This window comes from Vairimorpha ceranae (genome assembly GCF_000988165.1).
Source record: "Vairimorpha ceranae strain PA08 1199 chromosome Unknown NODE_83, whole genome shotgun sequence".
Taxonomy (NCBI): domain Eukaryota; kingdom Fungi; phylum Microsporidia; family Nosematidae; genus Vairimorpha; species Vairimorpha ceranae.
This window is the reverse complement of record NW_020169378.1, coordinates 1-15,211: the sequence shown is the minus strand read 5'-3', so window position 1 is coordinate 15,211 and position 15,211 is coordinate 1. Positions and strand designations below refer to the sequence as shown.

The 15,211-nt window shown below is 27.2% G+C and overlaps 6 protein-coding genes across 6 annotated transcripts; 2 read left to right on the top strand and 4 right to left on the bottom strand.

Annotated features, from left to right (window-relative positions):
- Positions 1 to 802: 802 nt before the first annotated feature.
- On the bottom strand, positions 803 to 1,171 carry AAJ76_8300014041 (hypothetical protein; the record flags this gene model as incomplete). Its single annotated transcript, XM_024476528.1, has 1 exon — positions 803 to 1,171. One exon carries the CDS (start codon positions 1,169 to 1,171, stop codon positions 803 to 805), a length of 369 nt encoding a protein of 122 aa, XP_024330067.1.
- Positions 1,172 to 1,426: 255 nt separating this feature from the next.
- Positions 1,427 to 2,026, bottom strand: AAJ76_8300013186 (piggybac transposable element-derived protein 3-like protein; the record flags this gene model as incomplete). The annotated part of the gene is made up of 1 exon (XM_024476527.1): positions 1,427 to 2,026. The coding sequence occupies one exon, from the start codon at positions 2,024 to 2,026 to the stop codon at positions 1,427 to 1,429; it is 600 nt and encodes a 199-aa protein (XP_024330066.1).
- A 698-nt stretch (positions 2,027 to 2,724) lies between these two features.
- On the bottom strand, positions 2,725 to 2,862 carry AAJ76_8300012350 (hypothetical protein; the record flags this gene model as incomplete). Its single annotated transcript, XM_024476526.1, has 1 exon — positions 2,725 to 2,862. The coding sequence occupies one exon, from the start codon at positions 2,860 to 2,862 to the stop codon at positions 2,725 to 2,727; it is 138 nt and encodes a 45-aa protein (XP_024330065.1).
- Positions 2,863 to 10,097: 7,235 nt separating this feature from the next.
- AAJ76_830005114 (hypothetical protein) lies at positions 10,098 to 10,757 on the top strand (the record flags this gene model as incomplete). Its single annotated transcript, XM_024476530.1, has 1 exon — positions 10,098 to 10,757. One exon carries the CDS (start codon positions 10,098 to 10,100, stop codon positions 10,755 to 10,757), a length of 660 nt encoding a protein of 219 aa, XP_024330064.1.
- Positions 10,758 to 10,773: 16 nt separating this feature from the next.
- On the bottom strand, positions 10,774 to 13,191 carry AAJ76_830002021 (dna topoisomerase iii; the record flags this gene model as incomplete). Its single annotated transcript, XM_024476529.1, has 1 exon — positions 10,774 to 13,191. One exon carries the CDS (start codon positions 13,189 to 13,191, stop codon positions 10,774 to 10,776), a length of 2,418 nt encoding a protein of 805 aa, XP_024330063.1.
- Positions 13,192 to 14,000: 809 nt separating this feature from the next.
- On the top strand, positions 14,001 to 14,867 carry AAJ76_830001211 (hypothetical protein; the record flags this gene model as incomplete). The annotated part of the gene is made up of 1 exon (XM_024476525.1): positions 14,001 to 14,867. The coding sequence occupies one exon, from the start codon at positions 14,001 to 14,003 to the stop codon at positions 14,865 to 14,867; it is 867 nt and encodes a 288-aa protein (XP_024330062.1).
- Between the last annotated feature and the right edge of the window lie 344 nt (positions 14,868 to 15,211).

The window sequence follows — 15,211 nt, the reverse complement described above, 5'->3', positions numbered from 1 at the left end:
TGTTGATACGGATAGTGCCAGTAGCCACAATTCCTCTCTGTTTTAAAATTTGTAGCAGATGGTAGGACGAAAAAGAATTGTCGAAGTATAGCTGGTGACCTTTGCTTTCTCCAATTCTCTTTGTAAGATGAAGGACTACAGCTGCACCATATCCAATTTTTGGCGCTACTTCATCTTTCCACCCCCCCTTGTTTTTTAAAAAAAATCATTATAATTTTTAAAAAAATGATTGGCTACAAAAAAATTAAAATCTAAACATTTTTAATAGTCTATATAATGCAGTCCTAAGCGTCTTGTTACGCTGTTTTAGACGTTTCGTTTCCTCCATTGCCATTCATTTAAAAAAAATTAATTCTCCTTTTATTAATACCGCCACGTTTTCGATAGGCATGCTTAAGGTGTGACCACGGGTTTTCAATTTTGTTAGTATGTGCTCCTTGAGCATTAACAAACCCAACAGTGTGGTTTACCACTTCATGGCAAGATCCAAATTCAGTAACAGCTTTAGGTTAAGATGGATAACCATCAGTAACAATGATAGATCCGGGCACAACATATTCTTCGAACATGTCTAGTATAGTCGGATCCTTTCTGTTAGGAACAAGCTTTAGAACAAAATTCCTACAGTTTCCCTCTTCTACACCACCCACTAATCATTGTACGTTAGGTTTGTTGTCTAGGGCACTAGATGGGTTGGGTATTAACACCCCATTACAGATAGCAGTTTCGTCAAACTGCACCCCAATACCTTCTTCACCCGTTTTAACCATTTCTGGTTCTTATTCGGATATTACTTGCAAGATCAGATCTTTGATTTTATGTAAGTGTTCTCCGAACAATCGCAGAAATTAATGGCCCGTGCTAGGGTACAATCATATACCCAGCAATACATTCCCCTAAGAACTTTTACAAATTCTATATTAAGGGAGGCCATTAAACACCCCTTCTTTAGGCTTGCCTTTGATCTGCATGCCTTAGAAGAGCATCTGTAAGCATACCCATCTATATACGCGGCAGCCACCACAATCCTCATTCTGTTATCACATCTCACACAATTTATTTCTTTTTTTATAATATTAAATTTGTATAAAATATCTATTGTCTTAGTATTTTCCAGAAAAAATGCTTTGTTATGTTTAAAACAAAAAATTTTCTCTTTTATATTTTCCATAATAAGGGTTAAAAAATAATTCTTTTTTTACCTTTACTTCATCTTTCCATCCCCCCTCCGAATAACTACGTTCACTTTAAAAAAATTTGTACGTAGTTATTCGGAAGGGGTTAAAAAATGAAGAAGCGCCCAATTTTTTTGTTAAATTGTTATCTAATTCTGGACTGGAACTCTGAAAAAGGATAAAATCGTAAGCTTGACCATGTTTACCACATAAGAAAAAGATTTCCAGACCCCGTGGACAAGGCTTGCCCTTTATATACTGTTTGGCAACATGTTTTCCGGTGAAAGGAATAATCTGTTCGTCAACACAAAGGTTTTTTCGAGTGGTAAATCTAAACATCTCTTTCTAACAGTATCAAAGATCAGGCGCACTTCGATAAGCGCATCTTTAGAATTACCTGATATTGCTGTATTATCAACTAGATGTAAATTGTTACGCAGCTCAAAAAATCGGTCCCTTGCCATGTTTTCAGTAAACAAAGGAATGCTGATATTTGTTTCCCGATACATTTTCAAACAAGGATACCCAAATATTTCAGTGGCCAAATGCAATCCAGACAATATTTCTATTTCTTTGGCAGTAGTAGGTTTAAGACTTACTTTATTAGAATATGTAGCGTATAAGTTTGCCATTTCATCCATAACCTGAAATAATTGTTTTGGTACATATCTGTTATAATAATCTACTGGGCTTTCAACTCTGGGATCAATAGCAATGGATGGAAACCAAGCTGGTGAAATTGTGTTTATTATTTCCTTGTGTCTCCACCTAATACTATGCTTCGGCGTAATATTCTGTAAAAGCGTATATTCAGAGGCGGAAGGCATTTCTGGTAAAAAGTCATCACTCATTTCAACCATAATGAGCCAGCGTCTTAATCATCATCCAAAGCCGAGGGAAATATTTCTCGTTGGTTCCGGCTGATGATATCTGCTCCCACTCGGACACATCGTAGACCAGTTCAGACGCAGGTCCAACCAGTCCTTCGTCATCAGAAGATAATTTTAAATCAGAAAAGCAACTTTCTTTTAGTGATATAATAGCATCGCGCAAAAACATTGGTAATTTCTTATCTAAAAAAGTATTAACACAATTTGTAACATCAAAAACAACAAAATTACACCATTTAATAACAATTATAATTTATTTTAGTACTACCTACGATGTACAACGACAAATGAGAAATACATTGTATGCGCCTGATGTGTACATTTGTGTATAAATATAAAAATCACGAAAATTTGTACAAAAATAAACCAAAACCAACAACATGTAGGTAAAATATGACGACAACAATATAACACATCGACCTATAAATATTTCATTACCTAAAATTTGATAATTTCCACTTTTTAGAAATAAAATAATGAACTTATCTGCACAATGCAAACTTCGGTCTGTTACTGGACATAAATTGCCAAAAACTCTCATTAAACGCCAAGAGATGGCTTTGGTAATAACGTTTTCGGTAGTTAATTATGTGAACTAATGAACACAACCGTTTTTAGTTGCAAATAATGTGAAATTAAGACTTAAATTTGTTTTTATATTATATGTGTACAATTGTGTATGCCTGGTCTGAAAGGGTTAAGCATGAAATGGTGGAGCTTATAATATTATTGCTCATAAGAAAGTTTTTTAGCACATCTAAATATTGAAAAGTTTCATGTTCTATTGTAATATTCATAGGGGTTATTTTAAGAAATTTTTAAATCGTTTGCTTTTCTAAAAAAATCATTAATACTTTATTTAAATAATTTTGATAACTATTTGGTTTTATATGTACTTTTGTTATTAAATTAAAACAACTTTTTGTATTTATGAATACAGATATATAAGGTAGTATTAAATGATGTAGTATTAGATTAGGTAAAGTAGTATTGGATAATGTAGTATTTGGTGGGTAATATTAGATTAGGTGGTTGGGTTAAGTAATTAGATTTTGATGATGATGATCGATTGATGGTAAGATAGTTTGGTTAGTAGCATTGAGGTTGGTAGTATTGAAAATAGTAGTATTTTGGAGATTAAAAACAACAACATTAGTTTTTTGAAATTCTCTCGGTTTATACAAAAATATCTAGATGGTTGCTCACCTTTCCTTTTTGCCTACCAGCTTGCTGTGCCTATTGGTTTCTTGACTTATTATCTTTTTTTTATTTTTTTAGCCTTTATTTTTAGGTTGAAAAGATGATAGGCAAATTCTTGGAGAAGACCCACCGCGGGGCTTCTTACAAGAGACACATTGTAGACCTACGAAAGCGACTTAATAAATATAATCCAAATAAAAGCTTTACCACGGGCAAAGTGACGTGCATCATTGAGAGTTTCCTTGGTTCTGGTCGGTTGCTTGCCAATATTGCCAGACTATTATTGGAAAAATTTTGAAACAGGGGCAATTTTTAAAGCTCAATTCTTAATCTTAAATGATCTAAATGCTAAATGTATTTCTGTTGGTAAGTTTAATGATATCAAAAATGTACTTAAAGTATGGATCGATGTGCGGGAACCTAGAAATAATCCAGTTTCTGACAATTTTATTAAATATAAGGCCGAAGACTTTGCAAAGCAATTTGGTATTGAAAATTTGGCTAAACTGCTATTCATGATACGAAAAGTGGGTTGGGGTTTTTTTAAAAATTTTGTCCCTTGTTTTTGGAAAATCAACTGTAAAAAAATGCAAAAACAAGATAGAAAATTTGTAAATTTTTGAAAAACTTAAAATTTTAAAAGAAAAATTTAATTAACTTTTTAGTAGCTTTTCCTCTTTCAATTCTCATACACATGTATCTAAATATATAGAACACACAAATAACAGGTTTGTACTCTTGGAAGGATCGATGCCTTTAAAAATCTCCGGTTCAATTCAATAGTGTAGTGTGTACACCCATATGAGGATTCTGAAAGTGCAAGGAGTGGTTTACTTACTACACGGAGGCTTCTAAAAAGGCGTCTCATATTTGTATAACCTCGCCAGAAACCAGTATAAATGATTGAATTATGATGTAAATAAGAAATAATGGAATTAACGTATCTGCATTTCTTCTTTCCACATAATAATAGCTTTTCTTCTTTCAAAGGTTCTTTCTATTATTCCAACAGCCCAAAATTCTGTAATCACATGACCTCTATTGTGTTTGTTCTTTCCTATTTTAATTTCATCTACTTCTACAATACAATTAGAGAAACTCAAGAAATTGCACGATTTTTGATATATAAAAAAAAAAATTACCCCTATTTTGCACCTTCATTTTGTAAAAATAATGATATAAATTTTTATTTTTATAAAAAGTAACTTTTGCGAAATAAATAATGTCAAATTTCAAAATTATTTTGTTTTAAATTCTAAATTAAAACTTGTATTATACATTATAAAACTTTTATTCGTATTTGTAAAAAAGAGAAATATATAGTAAATCCTTTAACATTGTTGTTGGTTGATTTCTCCAAAGCATATATTTAAGGAGATATATTTTTACTAATAAAGCAGTTCTACTTCTGTGGTGCACATTTCTTTTTAACCCCGACCAGTTTTCTTCTATAGTATTTGTATGCACATTACCAATTTTATTTAACAATTCTTTTAAATGATTTACGGTTTTGCGTGCAAAATAATGAAGTTTTAAATGGAGATGGACTTTTCAACAGCCACTGTAAATTACAGAATATGGTAAGATGTATTTAAACATAATATTTTCAAGTTCTGTTCTATTTCTTTTTATCACCCAACATAACAAAATTCTACGAGTATGGCGCTTAACTGCATCAAAGATTCAAACTCCGTCAACCCCATGACCTCTACTATATTTTCTTCTCCCCAGCTTTTTTGTCAATCTCTATTATATTTTCGTTTCTTCCACAAATTAATGCTCTCATGATATTTATTATATATTAATTCTTTATTAAATTTGTAAATCATATCAGAAACTTTATTTTTTGATATTCTTGAAATAAGCTCAAATGGAAGATTGTTAAAAAATAAATCAACAATTTTTAAAAGGTCGAAGGAGAAATTTTAAGGGAAAAGAAAACAGTATGTTTAAAAGTAGAATATCTTATTTTACAAAGCTTATCTTTACAACGTACTATTAATATGCCATATTGTACAATTTACGATCCACATTATTGGCAACAACGAGCAAAAATACATAGTGAACTCACGTTTAATTTTTTTTCATATTGTTCCTCTTGTTGTAACATCAAAAGATAAGGATAAAAAAATTTTTTTTTGAGTATATCAAAAATTGTGCAGTTTTTAGTTGTTTTAACCCAACATTTTTCACCACCCAAAGGTCTGATTGATTGCAGATAAAGATTAAAAATTCAAAACTACGCATAATTTAAAAAATATTCCAAATTTAATCCTTTGATCCACCAAGAATATTAATAATTAAATCAACTGATGCTCCAATTGACAACATATTTATAATTTTAAGAATAAATATAAAACCGATTCTAATATTACAAAAGCAGTGTTCTTCCACATAGAAAATGAATACCTACTTACATTTGGACTAAGTACAAATTAAATTGGCATTGTAATTATCTTGTATATTGATCTGTGGCAAAAAAAAACTTTTATTTCTGTCTTATTAGAACATTTTTGGCAATATTGTTGTGATTTTATACTATTAAATTAAAACAAAGGAGCAGGAGACCTCTAAAGGCCCCCTTTTGAGGGTGTTTAATTTTTTTAACCCCTAATTTTCACGAACACAATGAAGAGACAAGATAAACTAATTTTGAATATTTTTGAAGACGAAGTGCATAAAAAGCTGTTTGAAAACGTTTTTATTGTTTGGGGGAGATATAGCTGGGCATGGAGCAATAAAAATGTTATTGGGTGCACAAAGAAAAAGTGCAGAAGAAAGGCTTTTCTTTTTAAAAAACCCCGTTTTATAATGCAAAATTATGCTGGAAAATAATTTGCAGAGCCATTTTTTAATTCTATATACAAATTCTGTCAAAACCATATGTTCAATAACTGATATGAACAAAAAGACAGTCAGAAAAATATTTAAGAAGGTCGGACACTATTTAAAAGACCTCAGATTATATGCGGAGAGGCATCGTTGTCAAAATCGACGAAAGTAAATTTGGCAAGCGGAAATATAACCGTGGTCAAAGAGTTGACAGCGTTTAAAACTGGAATGGTTGAAAGAACACCTGAACGACGCATTGTTTTACTTCGTTTGAAAAAATGAGATAAATTAACTCTTAATACTTTAATTACCAAATACGTTGCCAAAGAAAGTATTATACATACTAACAAGTGGAGAGGTTATAGTGGATTAACATCTCTTGGATACAAACATTATACAGTTAACCATAGTAAAAACTTTAAAGATACAGAGACCGGCAATCACACGAATACTATTGAAGGAAGTTGGTGTGCTATAAAAAAAGACAATTCATTTAAGAAAAAGAAATTATACATTAATCAAACCTTATCTTAAAATCTTTAGGTTTTCAAGACTGTTTGGTAAAAAAAAATTTAGAACTTTTATTAGACTTTATTAAATATTTTAATTAAATTATTTATTTTCAAAAACCCTTTTAAATTTTTTTTCACGAACACAATGAAGAAGAAAAAACAGAAAATAATTCAATTTTTTCTCTAAATTTTGTTCATGAAAATTGGGGGTTAAAAAAAAAGAATCTCCCTCAAAAGGAAACCTTTAAAGGTTTTTTAGCCAAAATAAAAATTATTTAGTCCTCCTCATTACTCATTCATCATTCTCGCATTTTGGAGATTTATTTTTAGGGGGTAAACTTTTTTAAAAAACCCCTAACCCATTTTTTGTTACATGGATAGCAGTTCAGCCTGGCTAAGATTAATTTTGGGTCATTAAAATCCTCCTTTGAAAAAAGTAAAGTGGTTTTAAAAATTATAAAAAAACATCCTTGATATGAATGAATCAGGACAGCTTTTTTCGTATGAGGTTCGCCAAATGTATCTCTATTGCACCTATTAAAGGCTTTAAAAAGCCTATAACAAAAATTACTTTAGCATTTACTGTGTCTTTAGAGGAGAAAAGGCCAATGTTTTTGGTTATAGGAAATGCACGAAGGCCAAGATCTCTTAAAATTTTAATAGTCACCAGTACGTGGACCATGCACATTCAAAGAAAAGTTGGATGAAAAGCTCTATTTTTAATATTTACCTCAATAATCCTTGTGGTATTCATGCACGTCAGTACCGGGCTATCTGATGTGAGAAAGTTAGTACCAATAATATAAGTAATCGCGCACTTTACGCTAATTGGGTTTGACAATGAAGCATCGTGTTTTTTGTAAAATATAAATACGAAGTTTCTATCAGAAGATTAAAGACGAAGAGATAAATAAATTGTTTACGTCTGAAAATCTTAATGAAAAAATAGAATCAAAAAATCGTAAAATATTATTTCCTGTTGATAACTGTCCCGCTCATAAAGTCACATTTTTGTATAGTCACATAAAAATTGTTTTTTTTGCCACCAAACACTACAAGTATCTTTCGACCCCGGGATTTAGAAATCATAAGATCTTTAAGTGTAAATTTGGAAAAAAAATTGATTGGGCGTGTAATACACATGATAGATAATAATCTAAGTCTGTAATATTGATGCATAAAAAAATATTTCAATTAACAATGCAATTATTTTTCCTATTTAGCTCGGGATGAATTAGAACCAAAGACTATTATTCAATGTTTTAAGAATTCTCCTTTTTACAATAAGCGCACCGAGCCAGATTTGAATGATTCTTATATGATTAAAGATAAAAATAAGATCAAAGAATTAATTGACAAGTAAAAGTTATTCCAGGAGTTTTTTATTGATGATATGAATGAGATTCCTGAGGAGAAAATAGTCGATTGTGATTTCAAAGATGATTAAATAATTGAAATGGTTAAAAATAAGGATAAGCGTCTTATCGATGAATAAGAGGAATGTATTAACAGTGAAGTGAAAAATTAAATAAAAACGAGATTGCAAAAAGATATAAACATTGCCAGCAAAACTCTTAAAAATTATTCAAATATACCAAAACAAGTTTTTAAATCAATCTTATCTGTTGTGGTCATCAAGTTGATTTACTAAATAGCGTTTATTTTTTCTCTTTTTCTTTTTCTCGTTTTTTCGCATATTTATGTAAATATGTGAAATTGTGTCTCGGAGTAAGACCACCGGTTTTAAATTCTAAAACGATTTTAGCAATAATTCATTCTTGTTGAGCTTAATGGACGCTAACACATATCTATCAAAAACTATTAATATAAAAAAAATTCTAGCCATAACAATAATGTTATTTGACAGGATAAATCATAAAAAAGCAAATAAAGTTAAAAATTTTTAATAATTTGCTTTTTTAGTACTTTACGATATGTATTTTCTTTAAAAAAACAAAAAAATCACTTAAATGAAAACTTTTAGAAATTGTGACATAATCCCTAACAAATCGAGCTATTTTCTTAAAAACCAAAAATTTTATTCAAATGTGCCTCAATTAGCCGGGTTAACTGTATAAAGCAATAATTTCGTTTTTATCCAACATTCAACACCTCCAAAAATGAAAGCTATGTGCTCAGGGTTTTTCGAGTGATCAGAATACGAGCGTCTCAAATTATCTTATAGTAGACATAAAAGGTTGTAAACAATGAGTAAACTTTAAAAGAATAAAGCTCTTGAATGGAAAGTATTAATGATGCAGCAAGAATATGATTCATTTTAGCATTTGTTTGTATAACTTAATTAAATTTGTTAATAACAAAACTTTTAAGAAATAAGCCAGCAAAAATATCTTTATCTTCTTTTATTTCATTTATTAGTATGTTTGTTTTAATTTACATTTTTCTATAAATAAAAATTCGTAACTTAACTCCAAGAGAGAAAAAGTATACAATGAAAGCTCGCAATTTACCATATAACCAAAATACAAATGTAAACATTAATATTTATAACGCACACTTTTTCAAACATGACAACGTTATAGATAAAATATTAATATGTAAGGAAGATTAAAGCATATAAAGGTCTAGTATTTTTATTAATTAGACAAAATTTCCCGGTAACTTAATGGTTAATATAGTGAAATTAATTTAATACTAAATAAAATATTACCCTTAATTAAAGGCTAAATTATAAGTTTTTTATACATTATAAAAAATGTCTTTTCGTTATTAATTTCGGTTATTTAACACTTCTTTAAATCTCTCATTCTGTCCTATTACTTTGTTTCCTGTCATACATTACACCTTAAACGACCAGTTACCTTTATCTTTTTTGTTAAGCAGTGTAAATATTAAGATACAACATGAACTGTCTCTTAACGAAGCATTATTATAAAATTGTCTTTTAATTATTAACTTAAAAAATTAACTTTTAATTTTATAGTATAATTTGCAGACTTCTTGCCTCTAATTTTTTTAAACCTACAAAGCACAGTTTTTACAATTTTAGTGTGTTTCTTTCTATAATGTTATTTAATAAACTCCTAATTATGAATAGTTCTTATTTAAATTAAATCTTAAAAATTTCCAGTATATTTATTTATCTTTAATAAATTTTAAAGCCAAACTTTCTTTAAATTAACAGTTTTTTACTCGGGTTACTTTATCTACATCAACACTTTTATTTACTTTTTTCTTGCATGGGATAAAAATAGAAGATTTTAATTAAATGATAATAAATACTAAGAAATACAGTAATATAATACCTTACCTACCTACCTACCTATCTAACCTTACCTAACCTATTAAATTTACAATCCTTACCTATTAAATTTACAATCATAACACTAATTCATCATATAAATTTACAATCATACAATATACACACCCATCTAAATTCACAACCATAACATTAATTCATTATATAACTCACTTATTTTATTATTAGTATTAAAGTTTTCTTTATTTTAAATTATTAACCCTATTTTATGTACACTCCTCAAAATAGCATAAATCCACATTCTGAAAATATGACTCTAGACAAGTTTGAAACAATGATAATAAAAGAATACACAAATAAATTATTATCTTTTGATGAAATAAAAAGTATTTGTACTAAAGCAATAGAATATAAATTGATAGAAAAGTCAGATATAAATATTAATGAAATACCTAAAGGAACTACAGAAGATTTATTAAAATTTATAAAAAGATGTAGAAATTTATATTTAAATGCTGATATATCACTAGATAATAATTCCTTTATTAGTGCTAAATATCACTCTCCCATTTCTCAAGACATAAGAAATAGTCCATTTTATAACCATAAAAAAGAACTTTTAAAAAATGAAAATAAAAAAGATGTAACATTATTTAATTCTCCACTGATAAGTAAAAATAATAATATAGAAAATCCATTTGAGAATAACAATGATTTAATATCTTTTTGTGAAGATCTTAGAACTAAAACAAAATCTATAAAAAAAAATGCGAGTGATAAAACATCTAAACTTGTAGAAGAAGTAATAGATAGTTTTTTACAGTACAAAATGAAGAAGAAGAAGAGTAGAAAATACTTGTACATTACAATATTTCTAATAATTACAGTAATAGTAATATATTGTAATTATAATTCTATGCCAATATAATAAATATACTTATTTTTTAATTATTAGAAGATTCAGCCCATTTAAAAAATTTACATGGCTTGTACGCTTTTTTACACTTAAAAAATTTCCTATTTTTATTTGCTTCTGTAAAAGACATCAAAATTTTAGGTTCAAAATTACAGTTACATTTAACATTTTCTATTTTTGTAAAATGACATCTCTGAGGTGATAATCCGCATTTATAAATTAGCTGTGTATCTTCACAATAATATTGAGATGGTACTTTACAAAAGCATTGTAAGTCATTAACTTCTTTTTTACTTATAAATTTGGTTTTATTGTATTCTTCTTTTTTACTTGTAAATTTGGTTTTATTGTATTCTTCTTTTTTATTGTTGTGTTCTCTCTTACATGTAACTTTAATTTTATTTTCGTCTTTTTCATTACATTCATTTTCTTTATTAACTTTAAAAATAATATCTTTTACTTTTTTATTACATTCATTTTCTTTAAATTTACCATCTTTTACTTTTTTACTACACTCATCATCTTTAAAATTACTACACTCACCTTCTTTAAAATTATTACATTCACTTTCTTTATTAACTTTACTATCTTTTACTTTTTTAATATCACCAAATGACACATCTCCTTTTTTATTATCAGATGATTCATCATCACTTATATTAAATTTATCTAAAACATCTATTTTAGATTTTATTGTATTTTCTACTACCTCTCTAAATATTTTAATGTTATCATTAAAATAAATATATAATTTTAAATATGTATTAATCTCATTATCTATTACACTCTTCTTATTAATTTCTCCTAAACATATTTTTTTTAAATTAATTTCTAAATCTCTCCGTAAAAATGGTTTATTAACTTCCATATTTAAATGTATAAACCCTTTAATTAACCCTATTCCTAATTTCTTAGGTATAATATAATTCTTAAATTTGTATACATATCCTCTTTCCTGTATTTTTTGTATATGTTCATGAATTGTAGCATCTGTTCCTATTCCATTTTTATCCATTAATGTAATTAATTCACTCTCTGTTAAAAAATATGGTGGTGTAGTTCTACCATTTTTTATTTCTATACTAAATTCTTTAATTTCTTTATTTAATTCATAATCTTGTATTTCTTTATTATTCCATTTATCAAATGTGTACACATCCAAATAATTCCTTTCTGTTATTTTTAATCCTTTAATATAAAATATTTCTTTTTTAATTAATAATTCATAATATGTTTCTAATCCTTTAGCATCTGCACAAAGAGATCCTAAAAATCTTCGTGTTATAAAATCGTATAATTTTCTATCTAAACCAGTAAGATCTCCTCCACCTTTTAATGGGTAGATCGGTGAATGAGCCATATCATTATTTTTACCAGAACGTGGTAAATTTATATTATTTTTAATACTTAAAATAATATCTGTATATGTACTATCAGATATTATTTTATCTAATATATTTTTATAATTAAAATTTTTAGGAAAAGCATCTGTTTCTGTTCTTGGATAAGATATGTATCCTTTATTGTACAATGATTCTGCAATTTCCATAATTTTATGCGAAGAAATTTTAAAAATACTAGAGCATAATTTTTGTAATTCTACTGTACGTAAAGGAAGAGGTTTCATTTTAAAGACAGAAGAAACTTCTTTTTTTATAATTAATAAATTATAATTTATTAACATATTATAAAAATATGTAACACAATTTTTATCAAAAATATTCCCTCGTTTCCATGTCCATGTATCAGATTTAATATTAATTTCTAAAGAATAGAAATCTTCTTCTTTAAATTTTTCGATTTGAAAAAATCTTTCAATTACAAAACCAAGTGTAGGAATTTGACAAGGACCGAAACTAATAACATGCCTAGATTTAAAAAAAGACTTAAGAGTTAGGGTTTGTAAAATAGTAAAAGATGATCCTATTCTTAAATCCATTTCCATTCTACAATCTACTGCATCTGCTTCATTAATATTTATATTTACTAAATTTTCTAATGCTCTTGTTACATCATTTCTACTTATAGCATTAAATCTGGCTCTTTTAATTTCTATATTATTTTTTGATTTTATAATATTATAAATTTGTTGTGCTATGTGTTCACCTTCCCTATCACAATCAGTCCATATAATAACCTTATTAGCTTTGTATGACTGTTCTTCTAAATTTTTCTGTAAATTAATAAAATCTTCTTGTATTTTTTTAGTAAGTGGTTCATAAAAAAGTATTTTTGGATCAATTGATTCCCAAATGTATTTCTTACAAAAGTTTAAATTATAAATATGTCCTAATACACTTGTAAATGTAAATGTATCATTATTATATTTAAATGTAATATTTGGACAGTATTTATGTCTTCCTCTACTAGTTACAATTGATTGTGATAGTATTTTTGAGATAGATTTTGCAACAGATGGTTTTTCTGCGATATTTAAAATATGCATTAATTATGGGGTAAATATAATATTGGTAAATATATATATGATGAATGTACACTGTGTGTAATTTGCAGCTTATGTACCAATACCTTTAAATAATGTTGTCACCGGTAACAGAGAATTATTCAACTTTAGGTTTAAAGTAAAACCATCAAATATAAAACATAACTCTAAAAATAAAATTTCAAAGTGGGAATAAAAGTATTTAAGCAGGTTAAATAAATAAATAATGTTAAATAAGAAATCTAAGTCTTCTGTTACTTAACCATTACCCTTAGGGAATAAAGGTAGTAACAAATGTATTTTTTGTATGCAGGCTGTGCCATATCTATGCTTTTTTGTTTTACTACTTCTGCTTTTTTGTTTTACTACTTCTATTTTTTCATGTAATGAACTTTATGCTATTTTAAAATATTTTATATAAAATATTTTTATGTTAACAATTTGTGTAGAGATAAACAAATTTTATTAATTATTAAAATACTGTAGTAATATTTATCTATTAAATGTTATGAGATATATTGATATAAAATAAATTTCATCATTTGATTATATCACTTCATTTTATTATATCATTTGATTATATCATTTCATTTTATCATTTCATTTTATCATTTGATTTCATTTTATCATTTCGTTTTATCATTTTATTTCATTCATTCTTCACATCCACTCATTCAAAAAGTTTCTTACATCAACGTATTCAAAAAATTAATACATTTATTCATTCAAATAATTTTCTTACACTTACTTTCATACACTCATACATCCACTCATAAATCGACTTTCATTACATCCACTTTCTTTACCCCTTAATGTTCATTCTCACCAATTTCAATCTAGAAGATAAAATTCTCTTAGACATTAAAAAAGAACAAGATACATTTTCTTTTACACAACAAATAGATAACATTACAATAATAGGTAAAGAAAAAGAATATAACTGTAATTTCTATGTACTAGAAAGTACTGATGAAGATGTACTTAATCTTACAGGACTTGTAAAATCTACTGTATTAGAATGCGAAGTGGTGTATGAAACAGGTATTGTACAAAATGACTACAATGTCACTGATCTTATAAGATCATTTGGTAGTAAACACAGTATTGAAAGATTAAGGAATGTAGAGACAGATGGATACCTAAAAAGTATTAATAAAAAGGTTAGTAATAAGATACAAATACTACCAAAGATACAAGATAGTAGTAATCTACTAGATATATTTTTACTAGAAGATATGTTTAATGAAAATATTATAAAAATATTTAGTAAAATAAATATAGAAAATGTAGATCTATTAGATGTCACTAAGAGATTCTATGATGGTGCACCTGATAAATGTACTAGAATCTTATTACTCGATGCACTACTAAAACTACTTAACTTTAAATTTATTACTGATGATGTATTTGATACATCTTCTTATTCATGTTTAATACCTTTTATTAAAGATGATATAGAGAATAGAAGACTTTCTAAGATATCTAGAGATAAATTGATAATAAAAGTATATATTCTTATTTTACAACTTAGTGAAGGAAAAGTAAAGTTAAGTAGTGTACCATCTTTTAATCAGAAAATAGATACAGTAATAAGTTACTTTAGACTATTAGGATGTATTTATAATAGAAATACAGATGAGATAAAGTTGGTGAATAAACCTATGGAGTACATTAAATGATAATAATTTTAAATTATTATCATTTATATGACTAATATAATTAAGCTTATTTATTAAACTAAATTAACATAATTTTTTAAAATATAATATAAAAAATCAAAAAAACTTTTTTTAAAATATAATATAAAAAATTTTAGATAACTATAAAAAATTTATCTACAACCATTTTAAGATAAAAATAACTAAAAAAATTTCTTTATAACTATAAAAAATTTATATACAATCATTTTACCGGCAATGCGAATCGTCAAAAACAAGTTGTTTAGGCGTTGACACCAGCAATAGTCAATAAAATATGCCGGTAAAGTCGTACCGTAAGTCTATATGGCGTCGATTAAAAAGAA